The sequence below is a fragment of the Sinohyriopsis cumingii genome, chromosome 12 (genome assembly GCF_028554795.1).
Source record: "Sinohyriopsis cumingii isolate HCF-2022 chromosome 12, ASM2855479v2, whole genome shotgun sequence".
NCBI classification, from domain to species: domain Eukaryota; kingdom Metazoa; phylum Mollusca; class Bivalvia; order Unionida; family Unionidae; genus Sinohyriopsis; species Sinohyriopsis cumingii.
Window position 1 is genome coordinate 67,576,407 of NC_142972.1, and position 17,735 is coordinate 67,594,141.

Consider the following 17,735-nt stretch of genomic DNA (forward strand, 5'->3'; position numbering starts at 1 on the left):
AAGTTCTGCTTAATCCGATTTTATCAAAGAATCATAAAAATCGCATACGTTTTTTCCTACTAGTTGGCGCAACCTAAAATTAATGTAGATTCCTGAGATTAGCAATTGCATATTTTCCATCTCAGAGTAGTCATTATGCTATGCATAATCCACGATACACTTACCCTTTTATTTTTCTATTACACGTAATATATTTCAATTGTGCGTCAGCAAATATTTAGTTTTCTCTAGCTTCCAATGGGACACATATAATTTGTGTACATTACCTTTTTACAATCACTTGTAGAAGAACCTGAACTTGAACTTTTCTCAAGAATCTGTTAGCAAGGTTTTTCGTTTAATCGGTCGTAAGCAGAAATCTCTTCTTACTTCGATTGGAAGGAAGTATAACTCTCAAAACACAACTGTTTCTTTCACCAGATCACATACTCTGCTCTCCACTGATTGAAACTGTATGCAAACATTCGACTATTGTATTGTGTCAAGCATGTAGGAGTAAATATGCATATGCATCTGCGTTCTAAAGGTTGATTCCGAACGTAGACTGTAGGGTTGAATTTGGCCGCCTTATTTATTACGACATAAGTAAACCTGACCCAGTTGTGACACTGAATAATGCGATACCTATTTACTACTCTGTGTTATACCCTACTACCTTGTGCCATGGAAAATTATGAAAACAACGCAAATATATATGCACTATAATAGCAACATTTGACCGATAATGTTTGTCTTTAGATTTCTGGGTTAAAGTTTAACGCCATGTTGCATTAACATGTCCAAAAGTTAAAAGATATACTTCTGGTCAACACTGATAACTGGGTTGCTATCAAAATGCTATTCAAGGCTAGTCAGAAAACATGGCATCGACAATATGTCATTCTGACTGATTTATTTCACCTGTGTTTGTAGTAATACGATCACAGCAAAAACAAGGTTATCTGGGGTAAGAATCAACCTTTGCGGTCATGCTCCAGAAAGGTAATATGGAATTAAATGCAAACTATTACACATCACCGTTACTTGTTAAAATCCATCCGTCCGTCTGTCGGGGTTTACAATTTTCTCATCGTATTAACCTCACTTTCTCGAAAGGACACCTTTATTTTAGTATACAGACATAATCATGTATAACTATTGTACAAAGATTTCAAACAATGTTTATCTTTAAAATTTGATTTATAAGACACAAAGGGGTGTGATCTAAAAGGTCCAATGTTATTATACCAGCAGCACGTGAGAGAATCAACAATTAGCTGTTTTGATGAAACAAGATATACATCTACTGTTTCTTTATTTGCTTGACCAAAAAAAGTTTTATCTGCTTTAAATGTCATATGTGTATGGTGTTACCTTTTCCCGGTACCCTATATTACTCAAACACGATAACCAAATTCATTTGTCGCAAATAAATACTTGTCGTTAGAAAGCATCCTTGACAAACTTTATAATGACATGATGCACTAGAGAGAGGCTTAAGTACATGCGGTCTCATACACCAAAGCAAATTGAATACTGGAAGGAAATATAACCAGATTATGACATAATTTATCTATTAGAGGGTTCTTTACAATTGTTGTTTTATGTCTAATTTTGGTTCCTCATTATATCAATATAAGATACATTCGTAAATAAAGGGATTGTTCTGTGCGATAAATCTGCAGTCTGTAATAAATGTTAAGCGAAACAGATAAAGAATGTACTTTGACTTTATGGCAATATGTACAGGTGTAAATATCGAATATGGTGTTTTATGTAGGTATGGCATAAGTAGACCCTAACCAGATAAAAAAAAAACTACAAACTGTTATAATCAGACATAAAATAATACTTTGTTTGCGAGGGCCTGACCTCTAAAAGTAGAATGCGAATTAAAACTGGGGGTTGGGGTGAACTGGTTTCATTGCGTTACTTACAAAAACGACCTCAATAACGCAAAATGCTTAGACTTAAACAAAACAAACGATAGTGTATCAGTGTGGGCTTTAAACAGTGAGGTCTGTGGGTATGAAAACATGCAGATGAGGGAGAACATAATCCCACAGATGACATTTCAAAACTCATTACAGTGTGTGGGATCAGGACGTCTTATTCAATAACTATATTGCAGGTGTTTTCATTAACAATATAATATCCGATATTACACTGTGTATTAAAATATAGCTTGTATTTACACATTTTAAGTGAAGAATAATATTGTTGTAGATGACGTAGTGAAGTCGTTGACTAGGAGCTGCAAAAGAAGTAAAATCTTTTTAACATTCATTTAAAATTATAAAAAAAGTTAAAGTCTAGAATATAAAACTCAACACTTTAACATAGATAAAAATTGCCTTACACCGGTAGAAAGATGGCGTCGTAAGTGGAATTTTAAATTTAGACGTGCTTCAAGAGGAACATTTGGGAAACTTGAAACAAGTTTTCATCCATATATGTGAATTTCAAATCAATGTAATTACCCCATTAATACATTATGAGGTGTGCGCATATATTTGTTTATTTATTTATTTATTTATTTATCTATCTATCTATTTATTTTATGACTGCTCTGGGAATTTTCCTCACGGGCAAATCCGTCAAAACAGAGCCAAACTGTTCATTATACATTCTATTTTTGGATATGTTTCTGGCAAGGATTATAGACGTTTTATGCCTATATTGTGACGAGTCTATGCTCTTAAAATAAGTAACAGAAAAGAGTGAAGACAACAAGCTTTGCTGATTAAATCAAAAATTAATCCGAGAATTATAAACATAAATCCTATCAGAGAAAAGTTCTAAGTGAATCTCATTTCGAATCCTAATGAAATTCAAGATGGAAGGTGATGACGTCTGGAATAACACACGAAGTGCTGTAGTGTCTAGTTCTTGTTGAATTACATAAATATTCCTCCAGTTTTGAATTCAGCATAAATTCCAACAAATGTATATGTTGCAGAATTATATCAGAGCACTTTTGTATTTCCAGGGAAAATAACCTGAATTCAATAATTTGAAGAAATAAAAATTCATCCCAAACTGGTCACAATACAACTCAAAATGCACAACTTAACATGTCAAAATTTAGAGTCCAAACTGACAAACCTTTATCTGAACATCAGTTATACGAATGATTACGACGCAAAATACATCCCCTGATGAGGATCAAGGTATTTATATCTAGAAGTAAATAGAAGTTTGTCAGCATATGGAACGTGATAAATATTACATACTCCAAGTATGACCTTGACTCAGCTTAATAATTCTTACTCTGAGAAAGAATATGCAAAACAAATGTAACAAATCGTTTACCAAAGCTGTCACTGATTTTGAAACAAGGTCAGCAACTAGAAACAAAGTTTCATTTACCCATAGAGGATAAAGAAGCTAGTTTTAGATGTTTACATCTATGAAATAAAAAATAATTTATAAAATATCAATCAGATCAAACAGAATTGAACTCTGTTCTGAACAAGATCAAGTCCATTAAACAATGTTACATTATAATAACATGTGATGAAATAAAAAATATATTAAAACTAAAAGATCAAACAATTAAATTAAATGTACATAACAATATATAAAAAATAAAATAAATAAATAAAAAATAATAATAATAATAATGATAATAATGAAATGGAGTAATGATAAAAAAACATCCGAAGATTCTGAGTTGATCTAGATTTAAATATTTTTGTTCACGATAAAACAAGTATTCAGAGTAAGTTGTGGTACGTTTCAAAAACCAACTTTTCCGACTGAAGAAAACATTGTGTAAATGTGTCTCTCTGTAAACTTGCAATTTCTCCATTAATAATCTAGTTACATTTATTTTCATTAAAATAATGTTGCATTAGAGGAGCATAATGTAAGTATCTCTCTTCTTATTTCAAATACAGATGGATTCATTTTCACGTAGTAATACTATATTTGTTCTAATTATTTATGTGAATTTCAGTGTGAACTAAATATCAACGTGGAAGGTACTGTTTGTGCGTGTGTGACTGTGCGTGTGTAATTTAGATTTTTAAAGTAGCTTTAAAAAAAATCAGTCATATCGCTACGATGTATACAGTGTGACAGTGTATAGTGATGTCTAGCACCAGGAAATCATGCTGCAGACATGTAGCGTGATGTCCCACCCAGTAACATTATCCTGACACCAGGCCGACAAGTCATATTACTAACCTCTTAATGGTGAGCGCCAAGCGAGGCAGCTGTTAGTAACATTTTTGTAAGTCTTTGGTATGACTCGGCTGTGGTTCCAACACGCGACCGCCGCATCCGAGGCGGACGCTCTAACCACTAGGCCACTGGAGCGGTTGAAAGGTAGTAATTCGAAAGTGCATTACTTTGGTTTTTCTACTCCACGCAGAAGAGGGGTGGGTGTGTGTGTATGTGTGTGTGTGTGCGTGCGTGCGCGCGTGCGCGCGCGCGCGCGTGTATGTGTGTGTGTGTGTGTGTGTGTCTTTTGGACGAAATTTTCATTTTATTTGTCAAAAAGCAGCCACGGGTTATACATTTTATTTCGTTAGATTGACGGAATCTTTTGCATATCGGTATACATTCCTCCTTTACATATTGTTGTGCGTTTGGTCTCATATGCTAACGTCATGTCACATTAAGTAAGATTAACATACATTATGCAATGACTGGTCTCCTCGAAACTTGCAGGAGAAAACATGTAGTCATTGTTTCACATTCTGAACACTTTCCTTCATTACCTTCAGGTTTCTTTTTTAAAAAAAGCAAAATATTCCACATATTGAAAACCAAGTGAAGCTCAGAGTAAACCGCCTGAAACATGAGCTGCAATGTGGCACTGTGATAAAGAAAGTGGCTAGTTCGTTTCTACCGAGTCAATCTATGGCACATGCACACCCAAAAAATAGTTGACATCAAACAATAGGAAACGTTCGTATGCTACTAGAAAGGAGCAGAAGAAATGGTGAACAGACCACTTTTTTGAAGGGTCCAAATTCCGAAATAAACCTTCGTAAATGAAAAGATTAAATGGTGTAAATAACTTTAAAAATCAAGGTAGTCTAACCATACTGAGGCTTCTCTAAGTGGGTTAGTTTATTTTATTTTGTTGTCTTTTTCTCAGACTGAAAAATCAGAGATAAGCGCAAATATATTACGAAATTGAACCAACTTGAGGTCACACCCTCTCTGCTGCTATAATTAAATCATTCTCATATCAATCTCTCAATCAAAGAGTTTATCAAGACATATACGATAACGTGATCGAGGATCATGTAAAGTTATTGTTATAAATCTGTGTGGGATTGACTGCGCTCGCGAAAAGAAGTTTTTAAATTTAATTATATCCATGTCACCGCTACACCAAGTCTGATGAATATTTCGCAACATATGTGTATCGACTCTATTAAACACAACTAATATATTACAGCTATATCTGATTATTTTTTATAGTTGTGTGTATCGCTGAGTAACATAAATTACAACTGTGTTTTTATGTCTGCCACGAGAAAATATTCTAGCTGGATTTGATTGTTTGTCCAGCATCACATCATCGTATACAACTAAATTGTTAATAAATCCATCAAACTTGTCTGCAGATGGTGCTTTATCAATATCAGTTATAAAATTAATAATATCACCGCCGTCTTCGTCCAACAAATTTGCATTTTCATTAAAATCTTTAAGTACTTCATAGCATCTCTGATCATCAACTGACGGAGCTACTAAATACAACTTATCCCATTTGAGCCATCTTATTATCAAATTAAGTAATAATTGCGTCTTACCAGTTCCAGAAGGACCTATTATTATCATTTTAATATAATTTGGTTGCGCTGGATGATGTTTGACTGGCTCTTGCTTTCGTGCCGCTGAGACATCAATGACATCCATGTTATATAAATATAATAAATACTATGGAATTATATTGTGTTCGATGTAGAGCACATAATCCTACGAGTATTCTAGCAACAATAATAACAAAAAATAAAAAGCCTGCACTTACAGGTAAATGTGTGCGATGTGATACAAACAAATGCAAATTTATTTCCCTTGACAAGTCAAGGAAAATTGGTGGTGATATCGCTACTTCATTAGGAAAATTACCAGGAACTCCTTGGGCTAAATATCCAGGAGAAAAACATTTCCCTGGATATAATTATTGTGGTCCTGGTAACCGACTTGATATCCGACTTGATAACCAAGATCAACCAAGACCTGGTGAATATCCTATAAATGATCTGATAAAGCATGTCACGTTCATGATGTAGCATATAAAATCAAAAACCTAGAAGATAGACATATTGCAGATGTGAAGTTGATTCATTCATTAAATTCCATAAAGAATAAAAATATCAGAGAAACATTAGCTAATTGGTTGGTAAGATCTGCGATGAAAGGTAAATTATTATTCGGAGCTGGTAATTAATCAACAATTATTGTAATGGAATCGATTTATTACAGCCCAAGAGGATATTGGAAAGGTAGAGCAGCTATAAGTAAACTCGCTGATGCAGCAAATGTCACATGTTCTGTCGCCCAGCATGGTTACCACGACAGGCAATATGGCAAATGTCTACCACGGCCTAAACGAATTCAGCATGCACATTTTGATATCAGCATTCCTAATGAAGTTCATCAGGCTGATATTTTATTTTTACCACATGAAATTATCAAAAGTGGAAGACGCCGATTAACGTACAAATACGCATTAACTGTCATTGACGTTCCAAGTAGATATAGAGAGGCAGAGCCATTATCAACTAAAACAGCAACTGAAGTTGTATCTGCTTTTGAACGAATTTATCAACGAGGACCATTACAATGGCCACATTTACTACAAGCTGATACTGGCAAGGAATTTATTGGTGCAGTATCATCGTTGATGAAGCAACATAATATCAAAATCAGACGAGGACATACTGCAATTCATCGTGATCAGGCAATTGTTGAACGATTTAATTGAACACTTGCTGAGCGGTTATTTGGATATCAGTATGCGAAGAAAATAATTCAGGATACGAGATCTCGCGACACTGCATTTGACCACTCGACACGATCATCGACAATCCAAACCTTAGTATCTTTGATGGTTAACCCCTGAGATGAGTGAATTTTCATTGCGTATCCTAACGTTCACGGAGATTTACCAGCGTGTAGCGCATCTTCAACAACACTGACATCAACTGCGACAACATAATTTAATACGAGATTCTATTTCTCAGTCTGTCCTGGTATATCAACGTCGATATTCTGTCGTCGTGTATCAGCTGTTCTATAACACAATGGTACCCGTAAATCCGAAAACTGTTCTTTATGCTTTTCAAATAACCGCTGTTGAAGTGTATCACGAACTATCTTTCTACTTGCCACTATCAAATCATTTGGTCTCCACACTTGCAGAAAGTCGTTCATGGAAGTTTCTGAAATTATTTTACGCATTACTTCACACTGAGTTTTATTCGGTTGTAGTTTGATTAATTTCTTAAACGCCCTTAATTCTACATCAAGAGATCTATGATCATCAGTTATCTCCTCGTAATAATCCACAAAATTCTTTAGCCACTCGTGCGGAAATGGCCAAACAAACGGCGGTGGTTGACCATGATCTCCGCACATGACCACAGCTGTATTTTTTCAATAACAGCCAATCGAGAAACATTTTTAATGTATCTAGCAACACTGTACATATCTCGTCCCAAATAATAATTTTTGGAAAATAGTTCTCTCCCATTCGATCAGGAGTCAATGTTTCACCGTTGTATCGAAAAAAGCTGTGATAAGTACATGATTGCACTCCTCGCTGTTTCATTTCTCTTGCGAGTCTGCGTGTAGGTGTTAAAACAACCATATCCTTCGAACTCTGTCGAAATAATTTGATCGCTTGAGTCGTCTTACCAGAACCAGCCGGTCCGTTTAGATAAACAGTCTTGTGTCTGGATACTGGATCATACACAGATGCCGCAGGCGATAATTCTGATATCTGATTATTTTTGTAATAAATAACTTTAATCCCAAATATGCGGATTCGGAATAATTATATAAATTTCCTGTTTTATTCTCCATTCGCCCCATGATGCATCAGTACTTCTAAAACGAGTCAGTAATTCTGAATATTCTTTTTTCGATATAAAATGAATCCGTAGCAACCCTGACCGCAGTACAAGGGAATCTATTTGTCATCGATAATAAATTTATAGAAACATAAGCGAGCATTAAGGATCTTAAATCAGTAAACTGAGGTGATTCACCATCAATATAACCAACAATTGTACCTAACCGTGTTCCGTCAGATAAATAAGCGTTTTCTCGACTTACAAATATATTTCTCTTTGTTGCATCAGCGATTATAAAATTATATTCAGTATCATCTAGAATTAGTCGTGCATAATGTCTTTTGTGATCATATGCCCCACCTTGAGTAAATTTACCGATTATTCTTCGACCGAGATCTTTTGCGGTTTTATCATCATCAGGTGGTGGTAACCAAACTTCGGTCTGCTTCCTATATGATATAATTGCCTCAGTTATAATCAGCGATATCAGTATTTTACAATCAATCATATATCGTAATAAAACTATTGGTGTCCAACGTTTTCTGAAAAGTGCCTACCAAGCCAAACATAATAGATCGGATGAAGACCCATAGCAAACTCGAATGATACAATACGAGCGAATCCGATTATATCAAAATCAGGTAGTGGTCTATTTATCGATACTCTAGTCATTTCGTTTATGGGGTGTCTAAATCTTTTAAAATATCCAGAACATTCTCCGTAACCAAGACAACTTCCCGGATAACACGCAACCATAGAAATAACGTCGTTGTGGTCATACTCTATATTCCACAATCCACCGTGTCCGTATTCACAGCAACTTAATTGTACGTCTTTCAAATCGTGTTGGCTTCCACGAATTTTTGTCTCTTGCAAAGTGAGCTGCAGCACATGGAACTGTAAAACAATTATTTCGTAATTGCTCAATATCTTCTGTTGAAACTTTCTGCGCAAGATTTTTCATTTATTGTTGGAGAGATTCTTTACGATATATTTCGCCGTTAGGTCGTACAAATTAATCATATTTTTCATCATCGGAACTCTGAAATAGCCATACTGACAGGATCGTTTTTATTTATTTCGTGAATAAAGTCCAACATGTTTTTTCCAGGGTCTTTCTCTGGGTAAAATCTTATGGTTCGATCTCGTGGAAATATTGTGACTGCGCTGGTCCAGGTCTCGCATTATGATCAATAATTTCAATGGGAGCCCCTCTAGATTTATTCTTTGATTCATATAAAATCACCCCGGTTAACGTTTTTACTTTAATTGGAAATTTTAATTTCTTTCATAACTCTGCGTCTTCATTTATTGTAGCTCCGGTATCCTTGACAGATTCAGCCCATTGGTTTATTTTTTCACGTCGTATATCCGTTAACCCATTTCCACGCATCGCGTTTGTAAAATGTTCGATTACTCGTTCGGCTACACAATTCAGCCTTGACAGTTTCATTGATGCAAGATCATTAATGTTGGGGTTATCATTTAGCTGATAAATTACATAAAAACAACCGCGGTCAAAGGATACGCTCGAGCGTAATATGGTCTGTCAATTCCAGTCAGCATTCCTGGCTTGGAATTTTTACTTAACACAGCGGTTTTTCCATTGGCAAGGACAGAGTCACGTTTGTCACGGATACTCCACTCAGCGAAATCCGTTTCTGCTTGCACAATAAACTTTATTCTGAAAAAAATATCATTGATCGTTCAGATAATCAATAATTCTTTTCCACCCGCTCATAGTTCATTCTGGCATCAATGACATTCTCGACCACGCGTGAGATGCCCTATCACCACGAAATTCTTTTTTAGCATTCCGAATAATATTAATCAGAATATTCGACGGAACGGCCAGAGTTCTCCTCCCTAAGTCAGGAGTTATTCTGTCAAGATCGAACCTGGATTTAGGAGACGACATTTTCCAGGACTCGATTGTAGATAATCTCTCAAACTCTTCCATATTATATTTTAGACAAGTATTTAAATAAAAAATATTATATATATAATGACTCAAATAACAAATCAGTTCAAGTGGTTGATGGTAGGGTCTTTAACCCCTTGTAACAAATCTTGCGTAAATGAATTCTGCGGACAACATTCGCAAAATGTGCAATGAGAACGTCTTGGTCCAAAGCCGTGTTTACGATGTGGTGTTGGATTTAGATGGAAAACGCAGTTGTATGAGCAATGTGGTGCTAAAAGATATAGAGAACTAAAACGTTATTATGATTAAACAAATAACGACCCTGACTCTGTCAAAGTTATAAGAAATCCTGAAGATTATATAGCTAGATCTGTAAAGACAAATTATAATTTAGACAAATAATATTATATATAAATGGAGCAAATAGAATTTGTCAGACATCCTGTCATCAAAAATTATGAAACATCTCGTGATGGTGTAATCAGACACTGTCGGCTGAAAAGGCCAGTTGACACTGTTGATAACGCTGGTTATCTTAGATTTACTGCTTGGGAAAGAGGTATTTCAATCATAGGTTCCTATTCGAGGCTTTTCATGGGGTGCTCAAAGATGGTCTTGTGATCGATCATATTGACGGACAAAAACTTAATAATTATTTACAGAACCTTCAAGTTATCACCCAGAGCGAGAATTCTGCACGTGGGGGGACAGGTAAACACAGAACGATTCCTAAGGAGGTTAAATCTTTTAATATTGAAACCTGTAACGAAATAATATTTCAGTCAATGACCGCAGCTGGTAAGTATTTCAGGATTAACCCACGCGGGGTAAAACGTGTAGCAGATAAAATAACCAATTTGGCTTTTTCACACAAGTATAATAACGGGATTTTATTTTTTATGTCCCAATCGTGTTAGATACAGACAACCGAGATAACTCTGACGCGGATATTTAACGTGGTTGATAGAAATCAACGAGATAGATTGCACAATAATATTGACTTGTAAATAAATATTTTTTTGCGTTTAATTCTCTCTTGTCATGTATTCCTAAAGTCACAAAATCTAATAGTTCAAGAAGAAAAAAAACACAATCTGTAATACTGTAATGTTAATTCGACAAACCGTACTTATTTACTTCCGCCTTCAATATCGGTTTGTCGAGAGTGGCTCAATTATTGCTATACAAGAAAGTATCAGTTATATCCCTTGTACTTCCCGTTGTTTCATATCAAGGACTTCAGTACGGTATGTGTAATTATTTATTAACGATAAATAATATATTTTTTAAGAAACAATATTTTTGTTTTTCTTAATTCGTCCGGTTTCCTGGTTCATCTGTATTTTTTCTGCGATTATATTTAAGAAAAATACAAGATCGAGTCACACCATTTGCTGAATTATTTTCAGGTATATATATTATCCAGAAAATAACTTACTAAATGCAGCAAGAACCTAGCGATGTGACGCAACCAGGACCATTCTAGAGGTTTCCATCCCTTGCCGCGGCCGGTCACAGTTATCAGCGTGGTTCTATTCCCACTCATCACAGCCAACTATTCAACTGTAAGGGACCTTTATGTTGTTGTTGTTGTTGTTGTTGTTCTGGGTTTTAACGCCATTTTTCAGCACACGATAGGCTATACATGGCGGCCAGTATTAATGGTGGAGGAAGAACCCAGGAAAACACCAGAAAGAACCACCGACCCACGAGAAGCTACTGGCAAACTTTCTCACAAACCCACATTAGCTGAATTCTAGACTCGAACCGCCGCAGACAGAGGTGAGATGGCAGTGATCCGTAACGAAGAGCGCTTTAGACCACTCGGCCAATCGGGGCCCTGGGACCTTTATGAACCCACAGACTAAGGCCAAACTATCATTCCCTTCCCCTGGAACAACTAGCAGGCTGCGGTGCAGTCAGAAACAACTAACTTCTTTAATCTGACTTGTTAAGTAGAAATACGTTTATATTGCGTATTTCTTCGGAAATTGCGTGTGCAGAACTGAATTCGAGTTGTATCTTGCGATCCAACATGGGTAACTTTATAATAATTTCTAAAACATATATCTGTCAGTTGTCTCCGTAGCTCATTGCTAAAGCACACAAGTCTGATACTCGACGACTGGCGATCGAGTCCCATGACTGACAACTGTCGATGGTTGCGCATAGTTCGCGATTTTTATATACTCACCTCAATACGAAACTCAACAGGAAAAAACACCCCCTCACACCATGTCTCTACGAGGTGGGTGCTCATTTTGCACTCTCCCGGGGTTGATAATGGGTGAGGGTGTGCAAAAATCTTTTGAGCGTAGGGAATGGCTCCCGTGTATGTTGTGCCATCCATAGAATTAAGTTAATGTTGTTTCGTCCATAGGATACGTTAATGTTGTGATGTGATATAATTAAATCAAACAATTATGTTGATTCGTCCTTAGATCTAAGATTGTATATATTTTGTGCCCTCTGAACCTTCTAGAATGCTGTGGCAATCTAGGAGTTCACATGGGATTTGTTTCTTCGATAGATCAAAGATTGTTTATATTCGTGGTCTTTGTGTTGTGTAAATATTTTTTCTTTTAAATATATATCATATATTGCATAATGAATTACTAAAATATCAATGATATTATTTCTGCTATTAAAAATTAAACGGCATAAATATATCTGATGAACTAATTCCTGAAAAAAATTATTTCTGATTTTGAAACATTACAAGAACGTAAATATGAATGTGGATACACGCTACCATCGGAATACAAGTTCGTAAAACGATGTTTCAATCGTTAGCTACAGTAAAAGAAAATGAGGTGAGGGAATTTGTCCCTCTCTCTCTCTCTCTCTCTCTCTCTCTCTCGCAGTAAAAAAAATTAGTTCAGAATTATCTCGTGAATACGAAGCAAATAAAAACAATTAATACTCGTATAAGACAATTAAGAAAAATTATGTCAGATCGTGAAGCGATCCAAAGTAACTATGTTACTGGTGAACGTGAAAAGATTGACAAAGTCACTGAAAATGAAAGTTATGGTAAATGGGGTCCAAGTCGCTGATCACGTGTAATATTTATTTTTTTTTTAAATTGATCTTAAAATATTTATTCATATTTATTTTTATTTAATTTTTTTTAAAATTCTGATTAAAATATGTTTTGTTGATTTTGTTTGATAAATCCGAGATTTTTAATCAAAATTGATTTGTCAAAATAAATCAGTCAAATTACAGATTTTCATCGGGTCAAACCTCGAGCGATTTTCTAAATGATTTATCGATAAATTCTTGTATAACACACCTAAAAATGATGTTTTGCATGTGTGTTTGCTCCTTTTTTGACTGATTTTCGAGCAAAAAAAGGAAAAATTTTCGATTTATCGATAAATCATTTAGAGAATCGCTGGGGATTTTACCCTCAAGAATTAGGAAATCTGACAGATTTCCTTTGACAAATCAGTGAGAAAACGATGAATTTAGAATAAAAGTCTCGGATTTGTCATAAAAATTGACAAACTTCAGAAGAAGAAAAAAATATTTCAGAACATATAAAAATCATTGTAATAAAAATATTGTCCGTAGATTCCCAAAAGTCAAGAATAAAATTCTTTGGATCATGCTATGAAATCAAAAAGTTATATATGATACTAAAATATCATGAAAATGGTTAAGATTGAAAATCTATGATTTTACATACAGATTTATATTAAGAAATTCTCCGCGTAATTGTAAAATATATTTTTTATGATTTTTATTTTTCTGAAATATATTATTTTTCTATGATTTTTATGGTTTCGAAATATTCTAAAATTTTGTTCTTTTTTCATGAAAATTAATCAAAATTCTCGTTTTTTAACCTAGTTAAGTCGTTTTTAACCAAGAAATTCGCCAAATTTCCAAAATCGTGAGGGTCAAACCCCCAGCGTTTCTCTAATTGATTTTGATTTTTTGTGATTTTTTTGGTCTTAATTTTGTTGAAAATTCGCTAAAATTAATCATTTTATATTATATTTCAACCAAAAATCCTAAAATCAATTAAAGAAAATGGTGCTGAGGTTATTGCCCTCAAAATTTAAGAAATCTGACGAATTTTCCTTGACAATTTTCCACACAAAAAAATATTGTCATCAGAATAAAATAAATCTGATTTCACGTTGAGGTTGAAAATTGTTAAGATCAAAGTTCTACGATTTTACAAAAAAAAATTATATTAAGAAATTCTCCACGCTGGTCAATTAAGTGTTCGGAATGGTCAGTAAGTTTGAAATATATTCGTGATAATAGATTATTATGACACCGTAGATAAACAGGATTGATCGGTTCTTGTACAATCAAATAGGCAGGAGGTACTTGCGGTGTAAATGTATAGAAAATATATCGTTGTTAAGCTTGATTTCATTTTTCAAGATCTATTTGATACTGCCATCAATTACATCACACACAAGATTGACTGCGATCGTTGAAGTTATATTAACAATTCCCTGTGAAATATGAATGCCGCCCCCGTAGGGATCATTGTCATGTTTGAGAATAACTGGAGGTGGAGCTATTCTTCTCCGTAACTCGACAATTTAAAGGAAGGTTTTCATTGATAATATCATTGAGTGATTACTTTAGTCTGTCAGTGGCAAATTCTGGTGTTACAAATGTTGGTAAAAAAATATCTGTAATCATATATGATTCCAGAAATAATTATTTATTTGTTGAATCATACACTACGCTATCAGCAAAATCAATTATGTTTTTAATAATTTGTTTATTGATCGCATTATTTCTTGGTCGTCTTATGTCATACTGGTTAGTTTCAGGATGAACAGCGTTATCCTTGGCGAACATCATTGACGGTCTAGATGATCTAGTATAATCATCTGAATATCTTGCTAAACCTATTATCGTTGTAGCAACATCAACGTCTTTTTGAATTGTTTCAATATTTCTTCCATCAATCATGTAAGTGGCACTATCAAATAACGCCATAATACCATTGTTAACAAAACCAACTATAACATCACCTCCATATGCTGTATTAAGAGGAACATCTGTTACAAGCTCTCATTCTACCTCAATAAAAGCCTCAGCGGGTAAGAAATGTCTGCTTGTATCTTGAACCTGTAATTCGATTCGACCACTTTGATTTGATTGTTTTGCGTCAAAAAAATAAAACTGATAATCACTTATCGATTCATCTTTGAGAACAGGTACGTCTATATAGAATGCAGGATCGGATACACGTTTGAACATATTATTATAATTGTTATCGTCTAACACGAAGACCACTTCCTGAAATAAAACTTGTATTTGTCGGTATAATTTCATCAGTTAACTTTGTAGGAACAACTTCATTAGCAGCCAGTTTCACTAGTTTTTGATTTGCGGCTTGATTTTTTATTTTCCTGACATTTGCGGGAATAACTTAAGCACTGGTGGTTGAGTTTTTCGTCGTATTAGTCGTGTTAGTCCTGATTGTCGAGAACGCTTTACCTGCAACATTACCAACTGTGCCAGGAATGTTTTCACGAACAAGTTCAATAGATTTCATTCCTAGTTATTTTGAAATCGGTATTGATTTTAGGGCTATTCTCGCAAATAAACCTTTAACAACATCGCCGAGTCCATCGCCGTAAACTGTTTCGTAAGTTGATAATCGTGAATTTACTGCCCTGACCATGATCGGTCCACGTTGAGCATTATGTATATTCATTTTTTATATATCTACTAGTTAATTGTTTAGTCGCTGCAATAATCATCAGTAATTTCATCAATAAAGGAACAATAAATACTGCGATCCATAATCCAGCTAGTGAATAATTTTCGAAAAATATCAGATATTTGATTAACGATTTACGGAGAATTATTTCCTGCACGTTTTCCTCCTATGAGAACTTCTAGTCGTTGCACGTCGTCGAGAATATTGTTAGGACAAGCAATAAGACCACTTCCAGGAAAACCGCTACCAGTAGCGCCGGGAGGATCATCATGAAATTCTTCTTTAGAATCTTTTTTACTTGATAAAAGAGACAATTTCTCTTTCCGCTCAGTTTCTCTCTAAGTCAGTTCTTCGTTTTTATGTCTCGCTGTTTCTACTCTTGTTCCATTGCTGGCAACACCCGTTCCCTTTCTTTTTAAAACTCTTAATCATCTACTGCGTTAATAAATAACGTATAGTTAGCATCACTGATTCGAGCCTGATCAGCTCCATGGTATATGCGATATATTCATTTGTACCAGTTATCACGACCTATAACATCGACATACTTGGATTTTAAAACTACTGCTCGGTGACCATAACTTTGCACAGCAAACCCAGCTAGCCAACCTAGGTCAAGTGTTTGTATGTAGTTAATACCTTCTTCGGTAAATTTATCGTTTATATCAACTCTGGTCCATGCTTGTTCTGTTCTTACTTCTGGTATACGATCTTTGATATCTCTTACTCCAGTAGGAATTTCTCCAATTTCATCGGTGGGAATTGGAGGATGAGCATTAGTTATTTTAGTTGGAAGATCTCGTAAAATCTTTTTCGTTTGTTTAGTTCTTCTTGTCATCTTTTCAGTTTGCTCAGCAGTTTGTCTTACTGATGGAAGAAGACCTTCAGCAGCTATTGCAACTCTTTCGGTAACTTCTGTAACGGGTTTAAATAACTGTTATATGCCTTCTGCAAATTCAACTTGTGCTTCTTGACACTGCTGTAATTATTGTCTAACAGAATCACAAACAGGAAGAAATTTTTTGATTGCTTCTAGTCTCTCTCTACTAATCTAGCAGTGTGAGGTTCTTTAGCTGGTGGCATTATTGATATGATAATGATTTAATTATAGCAGAAGAGAGGGTGCGACCCCAAGTTGGCTCAATTTCGTAATATATTTGCGCTTATCTCTGATTTTTCAGTCCGAGAAAAAAAAATAAACTAACCCAATTTAAGAAGGCTCACTGTGGTTAGAATACCTTGATTTTTAAAGTTATTCACGCCATTTAATTAATTATTTTTATTTTGGCATTTGGACCAGTCAAAAAAGTGGTCTGTTCAACCTTTATCTGCTAAAGGTGTGATATCAATCACGTATACCGTTATTCAACCTACTGCTGTTCTTGATGTAGATGTCTATAATAAAAGTAAATCTTAGGACCAGGATAAGAGAGCAGAAAGATATATATCGTCCTTATTAAAGTTCATTTACGCTACACTCTAACATATGTTGAATAGATATCTAATGTTTATGCTTTGCGTGCTTATGAACAAGGTTGATTACGACGTGTTTCTTTAATTTAAACTTTTTTTTTGTTGTCAAGGCTGATGTTCAACTTGTGCGTGGACTAATGAGATTTATTTATACTCCAATTCAATGGAAAAGAATGGAAATACTGCGAAAGTTAACATGTTTCTACGATATATATATATATATATATATATATAGAGAGAGAGAGAGAGAGAGAGAGAGCGTAGAAACAAACAGTCATACATACATTTATTTATTTATAAAGGGCATACAACATATCAAGTTTTGTACTAAAATAGTTTGCAGTTTTATACAGCGCCTTAGTATTAAGGCCATTGGGATGCAAAAAGAATCTAAAGTATGAATCTAATAATTTGCTTCAAATAGTCTATTCATCTCTCCATACACAGTATAAATTAGGTAAAAAGCGAATATTGGTATTAACATGTACTGCAATTTTATAGGAGAAATGAGGATCCATACAATTTTTTTTATAAGAAAGCGATGATTATTCATACTTCGAGAAACTTGTTGAAGTGTTTGTCCAATATACATCATGTTACATTTTATTACAGATTATCC

At 34.6% G+C, this 17,735-nt stretch overlaps 2 protein-coding genes across 4 annotated transcripts in view; both read right to left on the reverse strand.

Annotated features, from left to right (window-relative positions):
* LOC149786638 (thymidine phosphorylase-like) overlaps positions 1-17,735 on the reverse strand; it is a 257,020-nt gene that overhangs the window by 103,294 nt on the left and 135,991 nt on the right. The gene's annotated exons all lie outside the window — the stretch shown is intronic.
* The window catches only part of LOC149786640 (thymidine phosphorylase-like), a 35,570-nt gene that overhangs the window by 15,335 nt on the left and 2,500 nt on the right, over positions 1-17,735 (reverse strand). The window contains exon 2 of one of the 3 annotated variants that reach the window (XM_089977155.1): positions 2,175-2,233. The exons of 1 other annotated variant lie outside the window; for it this stretch is intronic. In XM_089977155.1, the coding sequence (XP_089833281.1) occupies positions 2,175-2,178 (4 nt within the window). In that variant the 5' untranslated portion in view covers positions 2,179-2,233. Of the gene's footprint in view, positions 1-266; positions 1,199-2,174; positions 2,234-17,735 lie in introns of those variants that run through there. One more of the 3 variants, XM_089977157.1, reaches the window with a different exon arrangement.